The sequence below is a fragment of the Dysidea avara genome, chromosome 1 (genome assembly GCF_963678975.1).
Source record: "Dysidea avara chromosome 1, odDysAvar1.4, whole genome shotgun sequence".
Taxonomy (NCBI): Eukaryota; Metazoa; Porifera; class Demospongiae; order Dictyoceratida; family Dysideidae; genus Dysidea; species Dysidea avara.
In genome coordinates, this window is record NC_089272.1 from 61,467,004 (window position 1) to 61,489,885 (window position 22,882).

At 37.7% G+C, this 22,882-nt stretch overlaps 2 protein-coding genes across 2 annotated transcripts; both read right to left on the reverse strand.

Moving 5' to 3' along the window:
* Positions 1 to 231: 231 nt before the first annotated feature.
* Positions 232 to 5,766, reverse strand: LOC136248202 (kynureninase-like). Its single transcript, XM_066040014.1, has 4 exons — positions 5,717 to 5,766; positions 2,271 to 2,407; positions 2,017 to 2,126; positions 232 to 536 (listed from the first exon to the last, which is right to left on the reverse strand). Exons 1-4 carry the CDS (start codon positions 5,764 to 5,766, stop codon positions 423 to 425), a joined length of 411 nt encoding a protein of 136 aa, XP_065896086.1. The 3' UTR covers positions 232 to 422.
* Positions 5,767 to 12,553: 6,787 nt separating this feature from the next.
* Positions 12,554 to 13,626, reverse strand: LOC136251483 (uncharacterized). Its single transcript, XM_066043944.1, has 2 exons — positions 13,230 to 13,626; positions 12,554 to 13,171 (listed from the first exon to the last, which is right to left on the reverse strand). The coding sequence occupies exons 1-2, from the start codon at positions 13,300 to 13,302 to the stop codon at positions 12,723 to 12,725; spliced, it is 522 nt and encodes a 173-aa protein (XP_065900016.1). The 5' UTR covers positions 13,303 to 13,626; the 3' UTR covers positions 12,554 to 12,722.
* Positions 13,627 to 22,882: the final 9,256 nt, after the last annotated feature.

A 22,882-nucleotide genomic window follows, 5' to 3' on the forward strand; every position in this document is an offset into this window, starting at 1 on the left:
CCATCACAGCCATTTCTTGGCCGCCACCTTGGATTTCACATCTTTTTTCACCATAGCCTTTCTGAGGGCCGCACACTATTTTTACAGCTTGGCTGTTTTGGATTAGATATATATTGCATCATGTAACACGTTATGTGGTAATGACATCATAATTGTCATGTCATTCCTACTAGCAAAATGCAATGAAAATTCATGTAACAGGCATTCACCTAAACACATTAGATGCTGCAAAACAATCAGTAGTCAACACAGCATCATTGCTCTTTGTGCATACTGCATACACATGATACTCATTGTTAAAGTTCTTGTTGGTATTTTACAAACATGACTATATTATAACACAACAAACTATATACATCTGACAATAAGCGATTCTTTGATATTGTATATAATGAAGCAGTTATCAGCCAAGAAGTGCATGACTACTCAATGTCATTCAACACTTCCACTAAAGTAGTGTAGAAATGTAGCACTTCACTAAACATGTTGTAGAGTGGTGAAGGAGTGATCCTGACTATCCTTCGAAAACATTGCAACTGTTATTGAGAAAAACACACATGTAACTGTAGATTATAAGTAGAGTTTGATGCATACAACAGACATAGATTTCATTCTGGCGTGTTCGAAGGCATGCCCCAAAAATAAAGTTAAGCAATTTAGACTATTACCACTATGTTGCTATTGGAAGTACATTGTAGAGAGCTTGATTGTACTATTAGTATATCAAATTTTTATAAACAATAAAAGTGGGGGGGGGGGGGGGGGGGTTCCCTTCATTTCACCGTCTATAGTATGTATGCGTTGAGCTGGATCCTCAAAAACATTTAATAATTATCTCACAAATACAATTACACACGATCTTGAAATTTGGCTCATTTGTAGCACTAGCACTTGACCCACTAAAAATAATTTTGTTCAAATGTGTGACACAATAGTTACGGCCAATCAAATTTTTCACCATACATTTCCTACAGGGAAGCCATAAATGCAGTGTCCATTACAACCTTTTCCCACACTTGTAACGGAGCCAAACTACATGTGTCTGTTGACAACACCTTTTCCGTCCCCACTAATCATCTAGTTGGCTGAAATGTTAACTCTCTTGAGAAAAATCCACTTTTAATTTTTAGCTGTTTTTCAGGATCCTGTACATACAATACTGGTATGTTAATATGTAACAGTACACCATGCAATATACAGTATAGTGTTTGAGGGAATAAATGTGAAGAAAGGACATATTTATGCACTTCACAAATATTTCTACAATAAAGTATAATGTATATATATATGCAATCATTGTAACATGGGCCAAAGGGATTTGCCTGACCCCAAAGCCTGAGGGATGCAGATCCAAGGACTGAGGGCCATACATACAATATCAGGTAAATCCTGAGTGCCTAGTATGTTACAGCTAATATATACATGTGTAACACTTCCATAGCAGGAGTTATGGATCAGCAGCAAGTAACAATGTAGCTACGTTTGTTTACTGTATATATAAAAGTATCAATGTTTAAAGGCTTTTGTCTATTTAAACGATATTGTCATGGATTCTTAAAGAGGTAAGCTTTGTTCTAGAATGGTTGTTTCGTATTATCTGTAATGTGGGTGCAGTCCACTAATTGTGAATACGCCATAACACCAGTTCTCACTTTAAACTATCACTTAAGAATGGCAAGGATAGCAAATAATAGCATACTTGAAACTCATGGCAGTGATCACACGAGCATTTATTACAGTAACTTCCACTAATGATTTAGGCCTGAATATTTATAAAATGAAACGGGCTGTATTACAGCTACATTGAAGTAGCTTGAAGCGATTTGCTCTTGTGAAGTGCAACACTTTCCTGGGATGCATCGCAATGTACACCAGTGTACAGTTGTCTCCCTGTAAAGAGGTATGTATCCTCTGCAATTCGTTTGATCTGAGGTGTGAAAGTGTTACATGTGGTAGACATTTCTTAGCATGATGAACCAGTGAACATTACTTTTACTACATGCACATGTCACTTACAGCGATTCCTCTTTCCAACATTTTCTTACAAATTTCATCTCCAGAACATGAGAACCTCACAGCCAGGCAGCAGCCACGTTGCTCTGGGTCACTAGGTGTTACTATGTGAACTGTTGGTATACAAAATGCAGTACAATATAGTACACACGGTTCATGTGATCATAGTCTGTTAGTTATAGTGGTTGAGCAAATGATCTGACATACTGTACACACATATATTATCATACATAAGGGCACAAACATGCAACACACACCATCAGTTTTCTTCCTCTTGGCTTGTGGTTCCTGGTCACCTTGTTGTTGTTGTTCTGGTGACAAGTTCTTTAATAACAGTTCACAGTAACCAGTAAGGAGACGAGAATTCTTCCTAAACGTCAAATTGTTTGAAGATCTGTATAGAAGTCAATTGCAAAGAAATTAAAAGCACAATTATTACTATAATTACAGTTAACACATACAGAAATTTTTCTGTGACTTTTCCATGGAGGTCTCATTTTTTGGAAGTCTGTGCACTATATATTGAAGGTGTATTGTAGTAGAGTGGGTCATTTGTGAGAAAAGCATAAAACTTTATATCAATTGTACATTCATTTTTTGATATAGTGCCATAGCAGATTTGACCTTTGGTGACCTTTGGTGACCTTTGGTGACCTTTTCTGTCAGAATATTCATCACTTTCACCTTTATCTTCTTAATTTACGCCGTTAAAATATGATACAAATTAAAGACGTTAATTTAAGAACAACTTGACTTTGGTTGGAAGTCAATAAATCTCACTCTAGTCCAAAGTTACGATCAAATCATAACATAAAATTCTGTCTTTGAATTTACCTGCCCTTGAGTGTAAATTACCAAAATGGGCAGGTAACTTATAGAATTCTATTACAAAATGCAAACAATTATATGAAATCACCTAATGATTTCAAATAAAAAGCCGAGTTGTTTCTTTCACTAAGACCTTTAATTTGAAACCATGTTTTAATGGTATAAAATAAACCCTCAGAGAGATTAACACAAAAATGATGATATTCAATGTAAAAATGACCACAAACATTACCAAAGGTCAATGGCACTACATATATAAAGTCATTGGGAGCACAATCTATGTAGCAATTTTGATGGTTTTCTCACAAAGTACACAAAATAATCATATTTATGTGCTATGCCAGTCTACTATTATAACACTACATAACTTTGTTAGAATAGGAAGTTTTTTCTGAACTTCAATAAACAGATTACACTGTAAGACAGCTCAGATAGTAAGTGTGTTGTGATGTTCAAGTCAAAGTCATTCTATGTGCCATTTTCCATGTACAGGAATTATTTCATCACTTTGGTAACGGTGGGGACCAGTCTGTAGCTCAGTACTACCTGAACACCTGGCCAACCTGCATAACTTTCTTGGATTAAACAGCAGGTATTACATATATACTCCTTGAAGATGACAGAAGGATATTTTCAGAATTATTTCCTGTGCCATTGCATGCATGACATGGGAGTTACGCAGCAACCAAATACATAGGAAAACAATCTCTCATGTAGTAAAGAGACAATACCATGAATGGACCAGATAAGAATCAGCCACCCACAAGCTACAGGTTCCACTCAATTTACTGGTCATTTTGTACCACCTACATGACTCCATGATTAGAATGCTAGACTTTATCAGTGATATTTTTACTCCAGCCACACAGATGCACATTTTCTAAATACAATACAACCTGTGAGGATGCTAGCTTACAGGTACTTTTTCTTTATTAATCACTATGGAAACTAGAACACCTTCAGGAACTGGTCATATTACACAGTTTGTATCTTTAAAAATTGTTAACTTAAGTCCCCTCTTTGAAATTGAGTAGACTTTCCAAAAATTGTTACAGATTTCATGTCTCCAGAGGCACTCACATAGATACAGGTGTAGACACACAGTATTGTTTTATAGCATGCTTTGTAACAATGACTTGTGGGTTTGTACTGATCTATGACATCATCTAATCAACAACACTTTATGTGGCTAATTACCTAAACCATGTGCCAATACAGTTACCATGTGTAAACTGTGGAGGATTAGTTGGTTAACCACATTATGTGATCAGATTCCTGTACAGATTACTTAGAGCAGGCAAAGTGGTTGCTATACTTGTGTTCTCTTGTGACTTAAGGATTTGTTGTTGTAACAAGTTGATGCTGTGATACATTTAAAAAACAGGTATCCTCCCAGTTTGCACTATCTAAATAAGCAAGTAATCAACCACGTACTATATTTAGTTTGAACAAATGTTATGTTATCATTACTTATCTAGCTAGCCAATAAATATTGCAATTTAAAGTATCCCATATTTCCTGAATTAGTTAATTCAAAAATTACATTGCTTACATTGGTAAGGAAGCAAAACCTGAACAAACTAGTTAGGATGTAAAAGTGGCAAGACCATTGTAATGAACCATGTGAGAATGAAGCAATTGTGAAGTGTATCTCTTGTAACAAGGTGTTGTGAAATGCAAGGTGACACTGTCCTAAAAGATAGGTTTGTCTTCATTATAATGATGTACAGAAACTATAAGATGATGAAGCACATTGCAGACAATGGAATTGATGATTCTAGTGTATTATCTTCAGCGGATAGAAGGAAAATTAGGAATTTTAGGGATCACAATAGAAATGAGCGAAGTTGTCTATACCTGCATATATACTAGCGGAAAGTCAATCCCTAATTCAGTCTAAAGCTACCCTATAGGGATTGAAGGTCCACTAGTATATCTGCAAGTGTAAGTGACCTCCCTTGTTTCACTATGTTTTATGGCTATGCTCCTAATCCAACTTAAAATCCCAAGTTTACCTTCTAGTTTGTTTACTTTTTGTAATGACTGGTGAACCAGCTCATATACTAAAAGAATAACATCAGACTTATTGCTTTCATCTGAATGCATACCCCAACTATCACTTACTGAAAGAATGCAGAGGAGCTTCACTAAGTGTTCTTCATTTGTAATGGTGTATAACAGGCTGAAAATAGCTGAAAACAAAGTGGAATGACTACTTCACTTTCACTATGGAAATACGGACAATTTCCATTATACACATAGGGGAAGCCATCATGAGCTACAGCTACCATGAATTGACACCTTGCGCTACCAACAGATAAATAGGATATAAAGAAGGAAATGGGTAGGTCCATGATGTGTGCATTGTACGTACTGCAGTATGCCAAAAGGCACCATCCACAAATCGAGCAGTGAAAAAATCAAGTCCATAACCTGTTATTGAGTTACACTTGTCTGAAGGCATTAGTAAATCAGTAAGCAAGTACGTACATACGGCTTCAGGCCTTACTTTGATTTTTAAGAGGCTGAGGACAAATGTCCTTACATATTCACAAATGTACAGACATAGAGTCAAATTGTACAGACATGAGCGGCTAGAGGAGCATTTTATATGCACTGCTGGAATTGGAATAGGGAGTTTCCATTGAAAGTTTTGAGGTTAAATACAACCACATAGCTGCAACATATCACCAGGCTGTGGTCACTACAACTGTTGGTGATAGCAGTACACAAAGGGGAGGTGGCATTAGTAAATCCTTGGGTTGGGAAAATGGGGTAGGTAAAAATAGTGGACCCGGGGACCAAGGACCCACGGAAATCCAACTCTTCTTGGAATTTTGTACACTTCACAGTATTCTATACTTGTACTAGGTACCTCTGCAAGTAGTCTTGCATGGCCAATCCACTTTTTCCCCTTCGCGGCATCTTACACGATGTTTCAGTACACCAACCAATTAGAAATTATAAGCGTCTCTGAAAAAGTGTCTGAAGCCGATTGCATTAATTATAGGTCACTCACTATTTCCCCAGACTATTTGTTTGCACAAAGCATACTCATTGTGCAGGCTAGTGCAGCAGATGAGCAATTACTAGCTAAGCCGAGCTACAGCAGCTCTTCATATGTCATGGTCAGTGTTGGGAGTAACGCGCTACTTATGTATCGCGTTACGTAATATTATTACTTTTGTGGTAACAAAGTAATATAACGAAATGCACTATAAAAAACTCAAGTTATTTTACTTACAAGTGTAACGCGTTACCTAAGTAATATAGTTACTGTAACGAATCTAATATTACATAATATTATTACTACAAGTAACAAAGTTACTAATCTCGTTATTAATCCACTGAGTAACGTCTAGCCACAACGAAGTAATGAAGCCTACTGAATGAAGCTTATTCACCAGCTTCTTACTTATAACCAACATTTGCACATTGCCCAACAACGCAATCATGTCACGTAATAAGGCAGTAGTTTCACACGTGACAGCTTAAGGCTGTGGACACAAAGTAATATAATATGTAATATTATTACAGTTACTTTATTTTATGGGTAATATGTAACTGTAACTAAATAGTTCAGTTGCAAGTAATATGTAATATGTAACTAGTTACTTTTAAAAAGTAACTTGCCCAACACTGGTCATGGTGCATTTGCACAACGTTTCTAGTAGGTAGGTGGCATAATAGACCAGTATGCTTGTTGTGCAGCAGGCAGTGGCCTATTAATGCAGTCAGCTTCAGTTGTTTTTTTTCAGAGGCGTTTATAATGTCTAATTGGTGCAAACACCATGCGAGATGCTGTGATGGAAGAAAAAGTGGATTGGCAAGACTACTTGCAGAGGTACCTAGGACAAGTATAGAATGTTGTGAAGTGTATATATAAAATTCCAAGAAATGTTGGATTCTCGTGGGTCCCCGGGTCCCTGGTCCTTGGTCTCCGGATCCACTGTTTTTACCTACCCGGGAAAACGTAGTATCTCCTAGCAACCAGGTGACAATTATTGTTAGCACTACAAACAAACATGTACACATCAGCTTTACCACTATTGGTTTTGCAAGGACATGTGTGTCCACCCAAAACTACCATAATTATGTGCAGACATTGTGTTATTTGTGCGGATTTTGTCCGTTGACCGCACGTTAATTTAAGGCCTGGGTTTACTTACGTATGTACATACATACGTAAGTAAGTAACATAAGTATTTAAGTAAGTCAGTCAGGCAAGAGAAAACTACTCTAAATAAAAGATTCAAAATTTGAAGTGTTTTGAATCATACTGAAGGAACTCGATTTTACATAGTTTGTACACTTGTTCTACCACATACTTCACTAGTAGATGCAGCACAATGGCTGCAGTGTGTGTTTGGTGAAGTCCGTTTAAAGAGTGTACAGTGATTGTGAAGCTGTATTGTATGTACTGTATGGCTAAATAGTGTGTTATGTACGTAGGTCTTAAAAAAAATGGATTCCACAGTTGTAACTGTATTACAGTTAAATACGTAGGCTGCTCTATATACAGTTTGAATGTCTACATGATAAAAGGCAAGTGATACAACAAGCTAAGTATACTTCAATGGTGTCTGGCTTTTCTAGCTGCATTCCATAAAATTCTAGCATGGCAAGAATGCTCCTAGAGGTCCTAATGGGAAGTTGTATCCCAGTTTGGTTGTTGTACACTGGAATTTGTCTTTAATATCCCCACTAAAACTGTTACATACCTAGGTAATCTTAATTTGAGCTTTGCTTATCCAATAGTGCATACTAACTTTTATCTAGCATGTGTATTTTACCCAGTTTAATTTAATATGTACGTTGCTATAGCAAATAGAATTTTGCGAAAGCAAGTTTTCGCTCATCTGGTCACAATTTACAAGATCTTTAAAAGTAGATGACAATTTTTAGATCTGGCTGCATACATATTTATTTTTAATAAAGCACACCTGTATCATATTGTGGCAGCATTACACTCAATAGTCTTAAATTAAGTAAAGTAGAGCCCAGTGGCATTACTGACACTTGCTGAAGTTCCAATAAATCATGCAACAGCAACAAATCATGCCCTTATTTAGAGTCTTCGTAGCAGGTACATATATAATCATTAACACTAACCTTTAGGGCAGCAATTAGTGTAACTGTTTCTAGTGCTGGAAGAGTTGTTACAGCAAATCCACCTGCTCCTGGCCGCAGATCTAGACCTACACAGAAGATGACGCCATATAGAGTCAACCATAACAACTGAAGTGGCTGTTCCATTTCAACTGTAACATATTCTTAGAGAATTGAACAGAGCTTATACGTAATACCCCAGCTTTATAGACAATACAAATTTACTCATCTGGGATTAAACTAACACAAAAGCATTCAAATAGTGACTGATTCAACTTTTACTGATATTCAAGCACCTTGAAGTACCTACTTCATAAGTATAGCTGCACACATTTATTAGTAAAACTGTACATATGTTTTGCTTGTATATTTAATGTATTCTTTTAAAGTTTTTACATTTTAGTTGTATTATGATAAAGTAGCATACTTGAAGAAAAAGTCACTGAAATGAAAACCAGTTCAGCAGCTAGTCAAGTATTCTTCTGTACGCTACTATGGTTTCAGAAGAAATGTATGTTGTGATGCTCACAAAAACAGCTTTGACAACTAAAAATTAAGCAACCATGGCATTAGTCTATTAGAGTTATTGACTGTTCTAATGGAGTATATCATTGGTTTTAATGAATGTGTATTTTGAGAGAAGTTTTAGGATAGATCAGTAATTTTACTGGAATAGTTACAGATATATAAGATCTATGTTTGATGCTTTCAGGCATCCAATGTACCAGTAAAATAAACAATAATAAAAGCAGTTGTCTTATATTACACTCATATATGATAAGAATTAGTATCTGCAGTAATACAATGGTCAATTCCATTAGGGACCATCCATAATTTTCAGTCTTGAGGTGGGGGGGTCTGGAAAGCAAGCAAGATGGTGTTCAAAAATTGAAAAGGAAGGCGTAGGGATGAATTAGGCCAAGTTTTGGGCCATTGAGGTCTCAAAATTGGCTAAAATGAAAGGAAATTCACAGCAGAGATACTTATTCAACACCACAGAGCTGTACAGCCACATACAGTCATCTCCAGGCTGACCAGAACTCCATTAAGGCCCCACACCGCATGTACGGATCACCACTGGGCTTGGGAAAAGCAGCCAGCAAAACCAGACCACTCAAGTCTAGCTGATTTTGATTGTGGAATTAGATAGTTTATTCATGTAGCTTTGTGTCCTGGATGAAAAATCGAATCTGTTGACATGGGCGATAAGACCGGTTTTTTCAGACTGCGTCGAATATATATTATTACACTCATACGTAATAAGAATCAGCATCTGCAGCAATACAATGCTTAATTCCATTACTGCGAAAACAGCAGATACCAATACTAGAATCACTGCAGCCCTAATCTCACCCTTGAGTTTTCACTGATACCATACACATGCGCACTCGTACAAACAATATGCTAGTCAGTCATTTACACTTACAATTATCCAAATTAAATCTTGTTTCTCTTTTATGTGCCCACCACCCAACCATCCTAAAATACAGTAGGAACAAGCACACATCATATGTTAGCATTGTATATTAGAACCTAAACAGGTCACAGAATGTAAGTTACAAGTCTCTCTTAAGGTTCAGTACAACATGGTACAGCTTGAAATAAATCACACAGTGAACCACGTGGGATTATTCCAAACAAGGCAGTACACACTAAATTAAGATGACAGAGTAATCATGTTAGCTTTACTGACTTCAATTGCAATACCATTTTGGAAAGTTTGTGACCAGATTTGTGAGAAAAGCCTTACACACACACTCCTGACCAAATTTCAAGTCGACAGTCTTTCTATTCTGAAATTATGAGTTGTCAAAGTTAGTAAATTGGATGTGTGTGGAAGACCCCTTTTTGCAAATCTGGTCACATATTCAGATGACCACAGAAGTATGCACTGTACAAGTAATTACACACCTTGAAAGATCAAAGTTGTAAGCATGCTTTTGGTGAATGTAGAATCCGGACACATCTCCAGGACTGGCACACACGTACTTGTAGTTACACCAACAGGCAAAGTCCACTCCCCAGTCAGTTAAGTGTAGTTCAACATTTCCTATGGCATGAGCCAGGTCTGTGCCAATATAGCAGCCCTGAATGAGAGAATATTAACAGCATGAAATTTATTTTATACACATTGGAACCCATTATATAATAGAGAGTATATTAGAGATGTTGACAAAACACTTTAATAGAACATACACATCAAGATTATAAATGAAATTGTGTAGAACACTTTTAATACGTGAATTCCATTAGAGTAATTTCAAGTAATGCAGGAACAATTATCTTAAAACAACAGCTAGTGATGTTAGCTGCTTTACATAAGTCATGCTTGTCTTTTAACATGACCCAGCTAACCACATGATTAGCACAATATTATCTGAACACCAAATTGACTGCTCAATTAGGGCATTTTGTCAACAAGTGTATGCTTTATTAGAGTAGTTGAACAAAGCTCAGTATATAATTGTATGGAAGTTCGATTTTACATACTATTTAATTTATATGAACACCCTTTCCCCCCAATTAGTTCGATAATTGAGATTCCACTGTAATAGATTCTATAACTCATGCTTCATTGTACCACACATGTGCTTCTATTAGGGTGAAGAGACTCTCAGAACAGAAGACATAGTGGCTAAAATTATGGAAGAAGGTGACTCTATTGCTTTAGTCTATATCCCAGGTGAGGTGTTGACATTTAATGAAATACTACAAATTAATATGTGGGTATTCAGTTTATCACTGGACAGGCATTTGATATGAAAACAATTACAGAAGCTGCCCACTCTAAGGTAAGCGTGTTATTAAGCACAATGTACATTGTACATTTGGAGGACAGATAATTTCATGTTACTAGTGCAACCGAAAGGTAATATATTTTTAGAAGGCCACCTCTAATTTTATATAATTAATTCACTGTAGCTGATTTACAAATCCCACTGTATACTTCATAAAAACTGGCATTATATTGCTCAACATCTTCAGTTAATATAATTGAGGTTTCAGCGTACTCCATTGTCTGACAATTCCAAAGAAGTTAAAGATTTTCCTACCTTGTTTTAGGTGTATGCACTATTAGAGTATATGAATTCAACTGTGGCATAAACGTATTTCAAGTGCAGATTTTATGTCATTCTCGATCATGCTACAATGCTCAAATAAAGCTTAAGAAAATGGCAGTTAACCACAGGGTAGCATGGTCCAAACAGTTTACTCACAGGATACACTGTTTACGAAATATTAAGCTTTAATCACAACAATTCCACAACACTTATTGGTGCAAAACATCAATGAGTTGACTATCAATGTGTGTTATGTTGTATTCAAGCAACATTACATTATAACATTCTGAAAATGATCAAGAGAGTTTGTTGCTGTATCTGAGTAGTCACTAACCCACCAATTCATCACTATATACATTCTTATCATACAGTTTCAGTACAAGGATACACTTTTATGAGTACAACACACTATAGCATACCTCACGAGGCTTGACTGTTTCCAGCTGGATCATGTCCATGTAACTGAATCTGAGACTGGACAGCATACTAAAGTGATGATTAGGAAATATACACATTATGTGTACACACACGCACACGCACACACATGCACACACACAAAAATCACAGGAAAATCCAGGACTAGCAACCGACAGGAGGCTGTACTGAGTCTCATAGGTGAAGGTGTGGGCACCTGAAGTCCCACCTGGACCTTCATCTGTTACATTAGACATGGACAGTTGGCAATTGCTTCCCTGGGTCACCATTGATGTTACAGCTGAGCCCCAGTTCACACTAGACCACCTTGTCCCATTTAAATGTGGGATAGACTGGAGATACACAAACAGACAGACACATATACAGCAAAGCTATGTGAAACACAGCTATTCCTGCCAGCACTGGAATGCCTGTGCACCACTCAGGAACTTGTGTCTTGTGCAGGCAAATCTTCCTAGTGCAGGACTAGAAACCCACAGGAAGATTGTCCAGGTCTCAATGTCGTGGAACCAGAAGTTCCACAATGACCCCAGCACCTCTAACAAAGACAGTACTGTCCATCTTCCATAAAATGATAATAATAATATATAATACAAGATAAGTGTATGATATGGTTTACCATCCTTTTGCTGTATAGGTATTGATGGGTGTACTGATAGACAGTGTCATGATCAGACTTTAGAACACTCTATGGTTTCTATTGCTAGAGTACATTTGGCCACTTGCTTTGCTGGTATCTGTGTGGCTAGTAAACGAAGCAATGATGACTGTTCTAAGACATTTGTCTTACTGTGCGTCATCCATGGTAAACATTTCAAACTATTATAGTGTATTCACTACCACTGAAGTGCATTGGTAACAGTGAACTAATGACACATTTCATGGACATGTAATAATGTACTGTAGCAACTAATTGCACTATTGTACTGACACATATCTTAATAATGACAAAATCACTATCTTTGCCATAATCATTCATATACAGCACTACACACATGCAAAATTTCAGGTTTAGTGGAGTAGCCTAACAGCAAGTACATACAATTCCCAGGTTGGGTGTTCCATAGATTAGCTGTATTGACACGATAGTTATATCTCCCAAACTCGACTACTACTGTATTATTCTACTACATGCATACCAGATACATCCAGGTGTACATATACACAAGGTAGATTCAGTGAATAAACCACTTGTACATGTATGATAAATGTGTACACAAATATATATAACTAGAACAGTCAAAATAGTCACTCAGCAATCAGCTGGTAGGAGTGCTATGGAAGGCACAGTCCTGGTACATCAGAACATGGCTGCAGAAAGGAGATATCAGCACCAAATCCATGTAATGACATCTTCATATCCTTCCAGTCTGGGTTGGTTGGGTGTACGACACAAGACCATGGCAGGTTAGCAGAATTGGTATAGACACTGGGGATGATAGGGAACTTTTCTCCAAGTTCTTTGAATCGTCTGATGCCTTCATAGCCACTTACACTACGGAGTAGACCATACTGCAGTTCATTAAGCAAGTTGACAGATCTGAAGGCTGTTCCTCTGGTCTCCACATAGAGTACATCATCGATGAGTTTCACACTTCTCTTGATGGTGTAACGATTGGCTCTGAAGATGGCTAAGATGGCGACACTTTCTGACTTGTTAACAACTCCAAAGTCTCCTTTAGTAGTTATGGAGGTCTTCACATCAAGTGAAGCTGGTAATGCACCTGAAATAGTACAATAGTAACACTATAGTGTACTTGTATACATGTAGTACACTTGTACCGTTTGTAGAAGTCACAACTGAGAGAAGTACAATGGCTAGAGCACAGCAACTGATAATCCCGTCACACTTCATATTGAGATCACAACTTGCCAATCTTCTTGTACCTTGATGGACAACTGTGGTGGGTACACTGTCCAATAACTTGATATTTATAGTTCAACTGAACTTGTCCCTCTGTTTACAACATCACTTCTACAAGTGTTACCATGTAGCACCAGTGATAAACAAAGTCAAAACATACCATATAACATGATAACTTGCTTTGATGATAAAAGTTTCAAACAGAAAGTTACACACTTTAATCTCTTAGATGACATGATGTTTTTAGAGAAGCAATATTTTGTAGTACACAGATCAGTTTGTACTGCTCCTTATATCCAAAAATAAATTTAGTGAATAGGTCTACAAAGTGTACATTTAAAGAGAGATATACTGGTCCAATACCACATGTGTCTCTATGTCAGATACCGAGTGTGGAACTTAGCTGGTGGTAGTTTCCAATTTTTAGACCAAAACACTTTCAATCTGTATGAGAATTACAGATGGGTGTTTTTCCTGACATGTACGTATAGTGAAACAAACAATAGTGTTTTTGCTGTAATGTGGTGACTGCATTGCTTATGCATTATCAAGAGTTTGTAAGAATTACACCCAGTACTATTATTTTTAATTCTTATAATTATTATGCATTCTTGATACCTGTGGAGCATTGTCTGTAATATACACAATGTTAGTTATTATGTGGACACTATGTGAGATGAGTTCACCTCCATAATCTGGACACCTAAACCATGACCTAAATTTGGTGTCATACGTAATATAACTCCATAGGAATAACCTGACATGAAAATGAAAGCATACCTTTGGAAAGGATAAGTGTACCTTTAAAGCAATACTGTTTACCACCCATTAACAACATCCACACATGTGCTAAAGTAGAATTTGTACAGGCTCAAGCTTATTCAGACTTGTCTAATGTATATGGATCTAAGGAGCAAGATTTGAATATTATACACATTGATCTGTCTACAATGTTTATTTCTTCAAAAGCATCATCTTATCTTATGCTTTCCTACAAAATTGAAAATTTGTGTGACTATCTATTTGAAACCTTTAACATCAAAGTGAAATTATCATGTTACACTGCATTGTCCATGACTGGACCTACCCTATTAACACTTGTAGAAATGATGTTGTCCACATGAAAGTTTGGGTGAATCATAAAATAACAAGCTATTGGCCAATATATTCACCACAGTTGGTATATCAAGTTTTAATATGAAGTGTGACAGAGTTATCAACTGCTCTAGCCATTGTGTTGTGACTTCTACAAATGGTATAAGTGTACTACATATATACAAGTACACTGTAGTGTTACTATTGTACCATTTAAGGTTCCACTCGATGTGAAAGCCTCCTTTACCACTAAAGGAGACTTTGGAGTAGTTACCAAGTCAGAAAGTGTCGCCATCTTAACCATCTTCATCGTCAATTGTTACACCATTAAGAGAATTATTGAAAGTAATCGATAATATACTCAATGTGGAGGCCACAGCAACTGCTTTTGAATCAGCTAACTTGCTAAATGTACAGTAGTGTGGTCTACTTCGTAGTATAAGCAGCTATGAAAGCATCAGGTGATTCAAACAAATTGGGAGAAATGTTTACTATCTTGGAGACCATCCATACACTGTTTTCATTTTAACGAAGGACTTGTTATCCCTGCTGCAAAAAAAACAGCAAACACATTTGTTAAAATAACAATTGGGAATTTTTTTTGTTTTAACATCATTTTCTTGTTAAAGTAAAAAAATTATTGTTATACTAGCAGTCACTTTCCATTAAAATAGCAATTAATAGTTCTGCTGAAACAACATATGTTCTTTGTCATTTTTTACAGTGTAGTGCCCCTATCAATTCTTCTAACCAGCCGTGGACATCCAAACAATCCAGATTAGGAGATGAAGATGTCACTACATGAGTTTAGTGCTGATATCTTCTTTCTGCAGCCATGTATCACAACTGCGTTTGTCACAGACTCACAATGCTACGTACTTCAATGTATTTACGGTACAGTCTGCCATATATTCACCTACAACATTCCCTTCAAATTACACATTGATGTTAGCTAGGTTGGGCTGCCTTCGCAGCTGACAGCAGGCCACCAGGTACTCACTATACAGCTGGGTAGACTAGACCATCTTTCTTCACACACAAAGCAAAGCAAAGCCTACAGTAGCCATGCAAAACACAGCTATTGTTGCCCAGTGAACCAGCACTGGGATACCTGTGAACAACTCAAGTGCTTGAGCCTTGTGCAGGCAAATCCTCCTGGGACAGGGATAGTAGCCCACAGGAGAACTGTCTCATGGGGAGAGGTCATGGAACCCAAAGTTCAACAACAACCCCAACACCACTCAGTGAGATAAGAACAGTTGGGCATTTGCTTCTCAGGTACCCATTGATGTTACAGCTGGGTGAGCTGCTTCCCCAGATGACACCAGGCCACCAGGTCCCCATTTAAACAGCTGGGTATGCTGGAGCAACGTGAGTAAAGTTTCTTGCTAAAGGAAACGACAAAATTGGCATAAAACCTGCAACCTTTCAATTACCAAGCCAATGCTAGCTATGCTCCCTCACTTCACACACACACACACACACACACACGCACGCACACGTGCACACACTCAGACACACACACACACACACAATCTGGTTTTTGGGTAGCCCTGCTTGAAACTGTTACCCCAACAGACGCCTCTAAAATAAATATCATTTTATACATACGCATTTCTAAATGTCTAAATCTATTCCTAAATGGTTAAGATTCATTATTACAGTGAGACATTGCTGGAGAGTAATTATAATATTACTGCTAGCTAGATAGCTAGACTGAATTCGCTATTAACATGTTCCAGAGTAGAACCCCACCTCTTTTTTAAAAAATATAGTATTAGGCCACCAATTGTAGATTCCTTGTTTCCTGCCACCCACCCGCATGGTAATTTTACAGCCGCATGCAAATTTATTATTGCATTTGATAGTCACGTGATCTAATGATTTTTTTGTTTATAAGTACTAGTGTGAGCACATGCTGTATCATTGGAAAGGTAGTGAGTTGTCTAGTGCCAAAAAGCATGGACAACTATGTAGTTTGAATCCATTCCAACCTCAAGCAGCAGATCTCTTCAAGTAGCCATTGGTGAACGAGATCCTATTATGAACAGGAGTCCCACGTTTATGAACAGGAATCCCACTCATCTGACAATCTGTTATTAACGTGTGTGAAACATATGGAAAGTTTGTACTGTTGCAGTTGATGGCTAAATTAGTGTTAATATGACCACAAGCATGATACACCTAGCCAGCTGAATGCTCAGAGAAAATGAGGTGTACTGCAACATTTCAAATCTAACCTTCTATGATATTTAAATCTTGATGAATCCCAGTGAAATCACAACAAATCTTATATCGCTGCTAAATCTGAGAGAAAAGGCAATTAGGAGATAATGGGTTCCCTTTAATATCCTTGATATTAAACAATACAATAAATAATAACCGTGCCCGCCTGCATGGTATTTTTTTTGCCTGACTAGGACGGAAAACAAGCAATTTACAATTGTTGGCCTTACTGCTATGAATTTGCAATTATCATGTTCCAGCGTATCATATGCATGTTCCAGAGTGGAACCCCGGACCACCTCTTTTAAAAAATAAAGTTTAGCCGGCTGTAGCTAGCTATCTGCCCCTGATTCAGTACCTCCCACCACATCTCAGTTTACTGCACTAAGGTGATGGGAGCAATTATAATAATGTTCACCTCAATGTGTTCCTGTAACTTCAACAACAGTTCCCTGTCATACTCTACTTGTTGTTGTAGTAGATCCAGTGATGACTGGAAGTACCAAGTCACACCAAACAGTAGAACTAGACTAACTAGTGATAGTACTAAACTAACTACTAGTCCGACATCCTTGTTGGTAGCAGTCATTGTGTTCCATAGGTTAGTGTATATCAGACTCGCCCACAAAATCATATGATCTTTGATCTTCCGATTTCTACACACGTGATCTCTTATGCACATTAAGTCAAATTGGTCCGCTTTGTTCCATGGTTTGTATCCAAAAGTGTTTGCTAGTCAGTATAATATACCGTTGTCACATATGGCTACGTATACACCTGGAAATTCCCAGAAAGGCAGTAACAGTAATCATGTGTGTATGGCAGGTGTTCAAATGCCCTGAGAACAAGTGCTACATGTTTTATAATACAGAACAGAATTATTTACTCCAACACTTAAAACAAGATGTAGGTGTCACATACATAGATGATTACCAACAGTGTTAATTGCGCTCAACAGACAAACTGAACATGCATAGTTATAAGTAGTCTACACTAGTGTTGTACTGATTCCCACTTTTTAGGGAAAACCGATATATTTTACCCTGTTTTACCGATAGTTAACCGATACCCGATTGTAGGTCTCTACAAGTTATACTTGTGCATACTCCACTAAAAGTAGAGCTAATAAAGCCAATGATGTAAGACTGTACACTTAGCTCACTCAAAGTTGCTAGTCAGACAAGTGGACTAGGGTCTGAACCATCACTGTTTATCTTGGTGGTTACCACAAAACATAAACAAATTACCTAAGTAAATACCAGAGCCTTTGACACTAGCCCTGCAATGGTACTACAGCTGCTGAAGTTGAATAAACAAATAATCTGCTGTCCACAGCCCATTATGGTAAAGATCCTATTATCAGTACAACTCTAGTCTACACAGCAATGATACATTATTGTCAGGTGCAAACACAATACAGCAATACTCAACATCATGTTTCTAAAAAAAACAATCATATAGTAGACAATTGCACTTTACACAGAAAACTTTTACAAATACAGACCTTTTATTAGTACAAGAACAAAGAATTCAACAGCTGGACTGAGTTTGAATTGTGGAAAGACCATGCAGGAAGAAAGTTTGTATTGCCACTTCATAGCTATACCACCCATAGGAGAGAAGCATATACATACTGTCAGGATGGTGGCCATGTAGGCTGCAGTAAATAACACAAAACTAACGAAAGAAAGTATTTCAAAGAATCTTGCAAGCTTTCACAGAAGTTTTGTTTGGTGTCAATGACAGCAACTGAGGATTTGTCATCAGGGTAAGTCACAGTTTGTTACATGGCAACACACACAAATCACATGAGAATGCATGCATCCATCATAGCAAGAGTGAAGATCACTGATTTCAGCAAATGGGGTGGAAATGGAAACAATATAACATATATAGCTACAGCAGTATAAACCTGGATAGCTGGATGAGTCATCTGTTCTAAATAGTACTAGTAAAATACAAGTAAGGTATCAACAATGCCAAATCTGGTTGTTGGGTCTTCCTCTTCTCTATATCAAGACACACGATAGTGTGTCGTGCGGCCCAAGAAGCCGGCGCGCCACACCGTGAGTATATTAACAGGAAGAAAGAAAACGCAATTTTCACACCTATGTAGCTCTGTGATCCCTTATCCGATTGGAACCAAATTTGCTGGAGACGTGCCGCCCAGTTAGGGTAGTCTACATACCAAATTTGAAGAAAATCGCTCCAGCCATTTCCGAGATACGAGCGAACAAAATTTCGTTTTAATTTCTTCGTTTTTTTCTTCTTCTTCATCTTCTTCATTTCGCAAAATTCGCCATAAAACACGAATGCGTGCTCGGATTTGGCTGAAATTTGGCACACTTAAAGGGCTCATTAAGGCGGATCTCCGTACCAACTTTGGTAGGAATCCGATGAACATTCACGGAGTTATGACCGATTATTTGCGTAAAATAAGGTCAAAGGTCTGTCACGCCTACAGGGTAAACGCCTTGGAGGAATCAGTTGAAAATTGATATGTAGATGGAGCAACCATCGTAGGAGTGCCTTTTAGTGGTTTGAAAGGAATCGGGATAAAGACCATGGAGATATGACACGAAACCCAACCTGTGTCAAAATTACGCGATCGATTTTTATGAATAAAAAAACTATTAGTTTTCGTATCTACCAGGCAAACCGCTTAGAGCAACGAGCTGAAAATCAGTATGTAGCTGGAATAATCATCATAGAAAGTCCTTGCAGTAGTACAGAAGAATCGGATTACAAATCACTGAGTTATGATTCGAAAGGCAACTAGGTGCAGCAAATGCGAGATCGAGATACTCTAATAGAACAGTCACCCTAATAAAGCATTCAGCTGCATTTATAATTTACTCAGTTATATTACATTGCAAGTTATTCTGTAGGGAATTCAGCTACAAACAAGTCACCCTGTAGTCAGATCAGCTAGAAGAAGGTACCTATTAGAGAGTTCAACTACAAATAAGCCATCATGTAGAGAGTTCAGCTCAAATAAATCACCCTGTAGAGAATTCAGCTACAAACAAATTGCCCTGTAGAGAGATCAGCTAGAAGAAGTTACCTTGTAGAGAGTTCAGTTACAAAGAAACAATCATGAAAAGAGTTTAGCTACAAACAAATCACCCAGTAAAAAGTTCTGCTATGAACAGATCACACTGTAGAGAGTTCAGTTAGAAACAAGTCATCCTGTAGAGAGATCAGCTAGAAGAAGTCACCTTGTAGAGAGTTCAATTACAAAGAAACAATCATGCAAAGAGTTTAGCTGCAAACAAATCACCCAGTAGAAAGTTCCGCTATTAACAGATCACACTGTAGAGAGTTCAGTTAGAAACAAGTCATCCTGTAGATAGATCAGCTAGAAGAAGTCACTTTGTAGAGAGTTCAGTTACAAAGAAACCACCATGTAAAAGAGTTCAGCTGCAAACAAATCACCTGTAGAGAATTCAACTACAAACAAATCACCCTGTAGAAAGATCAGCTAGAAGAAGTTACCTTGTAGAGAGTTCAGCTACAAACAAATCACCCTGTAGAAAGTTCAGTTACAAACAAGTCACCCTGTAGAGAGATCAGCTAGAAACAAGTCATCCTGTAGAGAGTTCAGCTAGAAGAAGTTACGTTGTACAGAGTTCAGCTACAAAGAAACTACCATGTAGAGAGTTCAGCTGCAAATAAATCGCCCTGTAGAGAGTTCAGCTACAAACAAATCACCCTGTAGAAAGATCAGCTAGAAGAAGTTACCTTGTAGAGAGTTCAGCTACAAACAAATCACCCTGTAGAAAGGTCAGCTAGAAGAAGTTACCTTGTAGAGAGTTCAGCTACAAACAAATCACCCTGTAGAGAGTTCAGCTAGAAACAAGTCACCCTGTAGAGAGATCAGCCAGAAACAAGCCACCCGTAGAGAGTTCAGCTAGAAGAAGTTACATTGTAGAGAGAAACAAGTCACCATGTAGAGAGTTCAGCTAGAAGAAGTTACCTTGTAGAGAGTTCAGCTACAAACAAATCACCCTGTAGAGAGTTCAGCTACAAACAAGTCACCCTGTAGAGAAATCAGCTAGAAAAAAGTCATCCTGTAGAGAGTTCAGCTAGAAGAAGTTACCTTGTAGAGAGTTCAGCTACAAACAAATCACCCTATAGACAGTTCAAGTCACCCTGTAGAGAGATCAGCTAGAAACTAGTCATCCTGTAGAGAGTTCAGCTAGAAGAAGTTACATTGTAGAGAGTTCAGCTACAAAGAAACTACCATGTAGAGAATTCAGCTACAAACAAATCACCCTGTAGAAAGATTAGCTAGAAGAAGTTACCTTGTAGAAAGTTCAGCTACAAACAAATCACCCTGTAGAGAGTTCAGCTAGAAACAAGTCACCCTGTAGAGAGATCAGCTAGAAACAAGCCACCTGTAGAGAGTTAAGCTAGAAGAAGTTACATTGTAGAGAGTTCAGCTACAAAGAAGCTACCTTGTAGAGAGTTCAGCTGCAAACAAATCGCCCTGTAGAGAATTTAGCTACAAACAAATCACCCTGTAGAAAGGTCAACTAGAAGAAGTTACCTTGTAGAGAGTTCAGCTACAAACAAATCACCCTGTAGAGAGTTCAGCTAGAAACAAGTCACCCTGTAGAGAGATCAGCTAGAAACAAGCCACCATGTAGAGAGTTAAGCTAGAAGAAGTTACATTGTAGAGAGTTCAGCTACAAAGAAGCTACCTTGTAGAGAGTTCAGCTGCAAACAAATCGCCCTGTAGAGAATTTAGCTACAAACAAATCACCCTGTAGAAAGGTCAACTAGAAGAAGTTACCTTGTAGAGAGTTCAGCTACAAACAAATCACCCTGTAGAGAGTTCAGCTACAAACAAGTCACCATGTAGAGAGTTCAGCTAGAAGAAGTTACATTGTAGAGAGTTCAGCTACAAAGAAACTACCATGTAGAGAGTTTAGCTGCAAACAAATCGCCCTGTAGAGAATTCAGCTACAAACAAATCACCCTGTATAAAGACCAGCTAGAATAAGTTACCTTGTAGAGAGTTCAGCTACAAACAAATCACCTTGTAGAGAGTTCAGCTACAAACAAATCACCCTGTAGAGAGTTCAGCTACAAACAAGTTATCTGGTAGAGGGATCAGCTAGAAGGATCACCTTGCAGAGAGGTCAGCTACAAAGAAATCACCCTGCTTCATCTTTTCTTCTTCCTGTAGTAAAGAAAAAAATGACAGGTTAAAAAGCCCTAAAGCCGGCCATAGGCCGGCTTTGGGGTATACAAATGCAAAAAGAAGTGAAATCTAATCCAAAACAGCCAAGCTGTAAAAAAAGAGTGCGGCCCTGAGAAAGGCTATGTTGAAAAAAGATGTGAAATCCAAGGTGGCGGCCAAGAAATGGCTGTGATGGTAGGTTAATGGTAAAAATTTTAATAACAACAATTCAGTGAATTTGGTGCCGCTTGGTCTTGGCACAAAATTCACTTGAATTGTCGTTATTAAAATTTTTACCATTAACCTACCATCACAGCCATTTCTTGGCCGCCACCTTGGATTTCACATCTTTTTTCAACATAGCCTTTCTCAGGGCCGCACTCTTTTTTTACAGCTTGGCTGTTTTGGATTAGATATACATTATCTAAACAAACAACCCCTGTAGAGTGATCAGCTACAATTAAGTCATGAAGACTGTACAGAGGTCAGCCACAAACAAGTCACACTATACGTAGACACGGCAAATATTTGATCTTATTGTATGCAAATGATTACAACTGCATGAATGTTGATGGGATTCCCACCAAAATTGGTACTAAGATTTTCTTTAACAATCCTTTTAAGTAGGCTAACTTTCAGCTGGATTGGACTCCATGTTTCTGTTTTATTTGCCAAAGTGTGTGAAAAAAACTAGAAAAAAAAACTGAATTCAAATCTTGGAAATGGCTAAGATAATTTCCTTCAAACTTGGTATGTGGATTCCCATACCTAGTGGTCATCTCTACAGCATGTTAAGGGATGTGAAAATCACATTCTGTTTCTGTCAGTACACCCACATTGCAGTACGCCAGCTTCTTGGGCCACATGACACACTATACCGTGGTCCTGATCACAGCCAATAATTAAACAAAGTGTTTTCCATGCCATAATTTGGCACTGGTCTATATATATATATTGCATCATGTAACACGTTATGTGGTAATGACATCATAATTGTCATGTCATTCCTACTAGCAAAATGCAATGAAAATTCATGTAACAGGCATTCACCTAAACACATTAGAT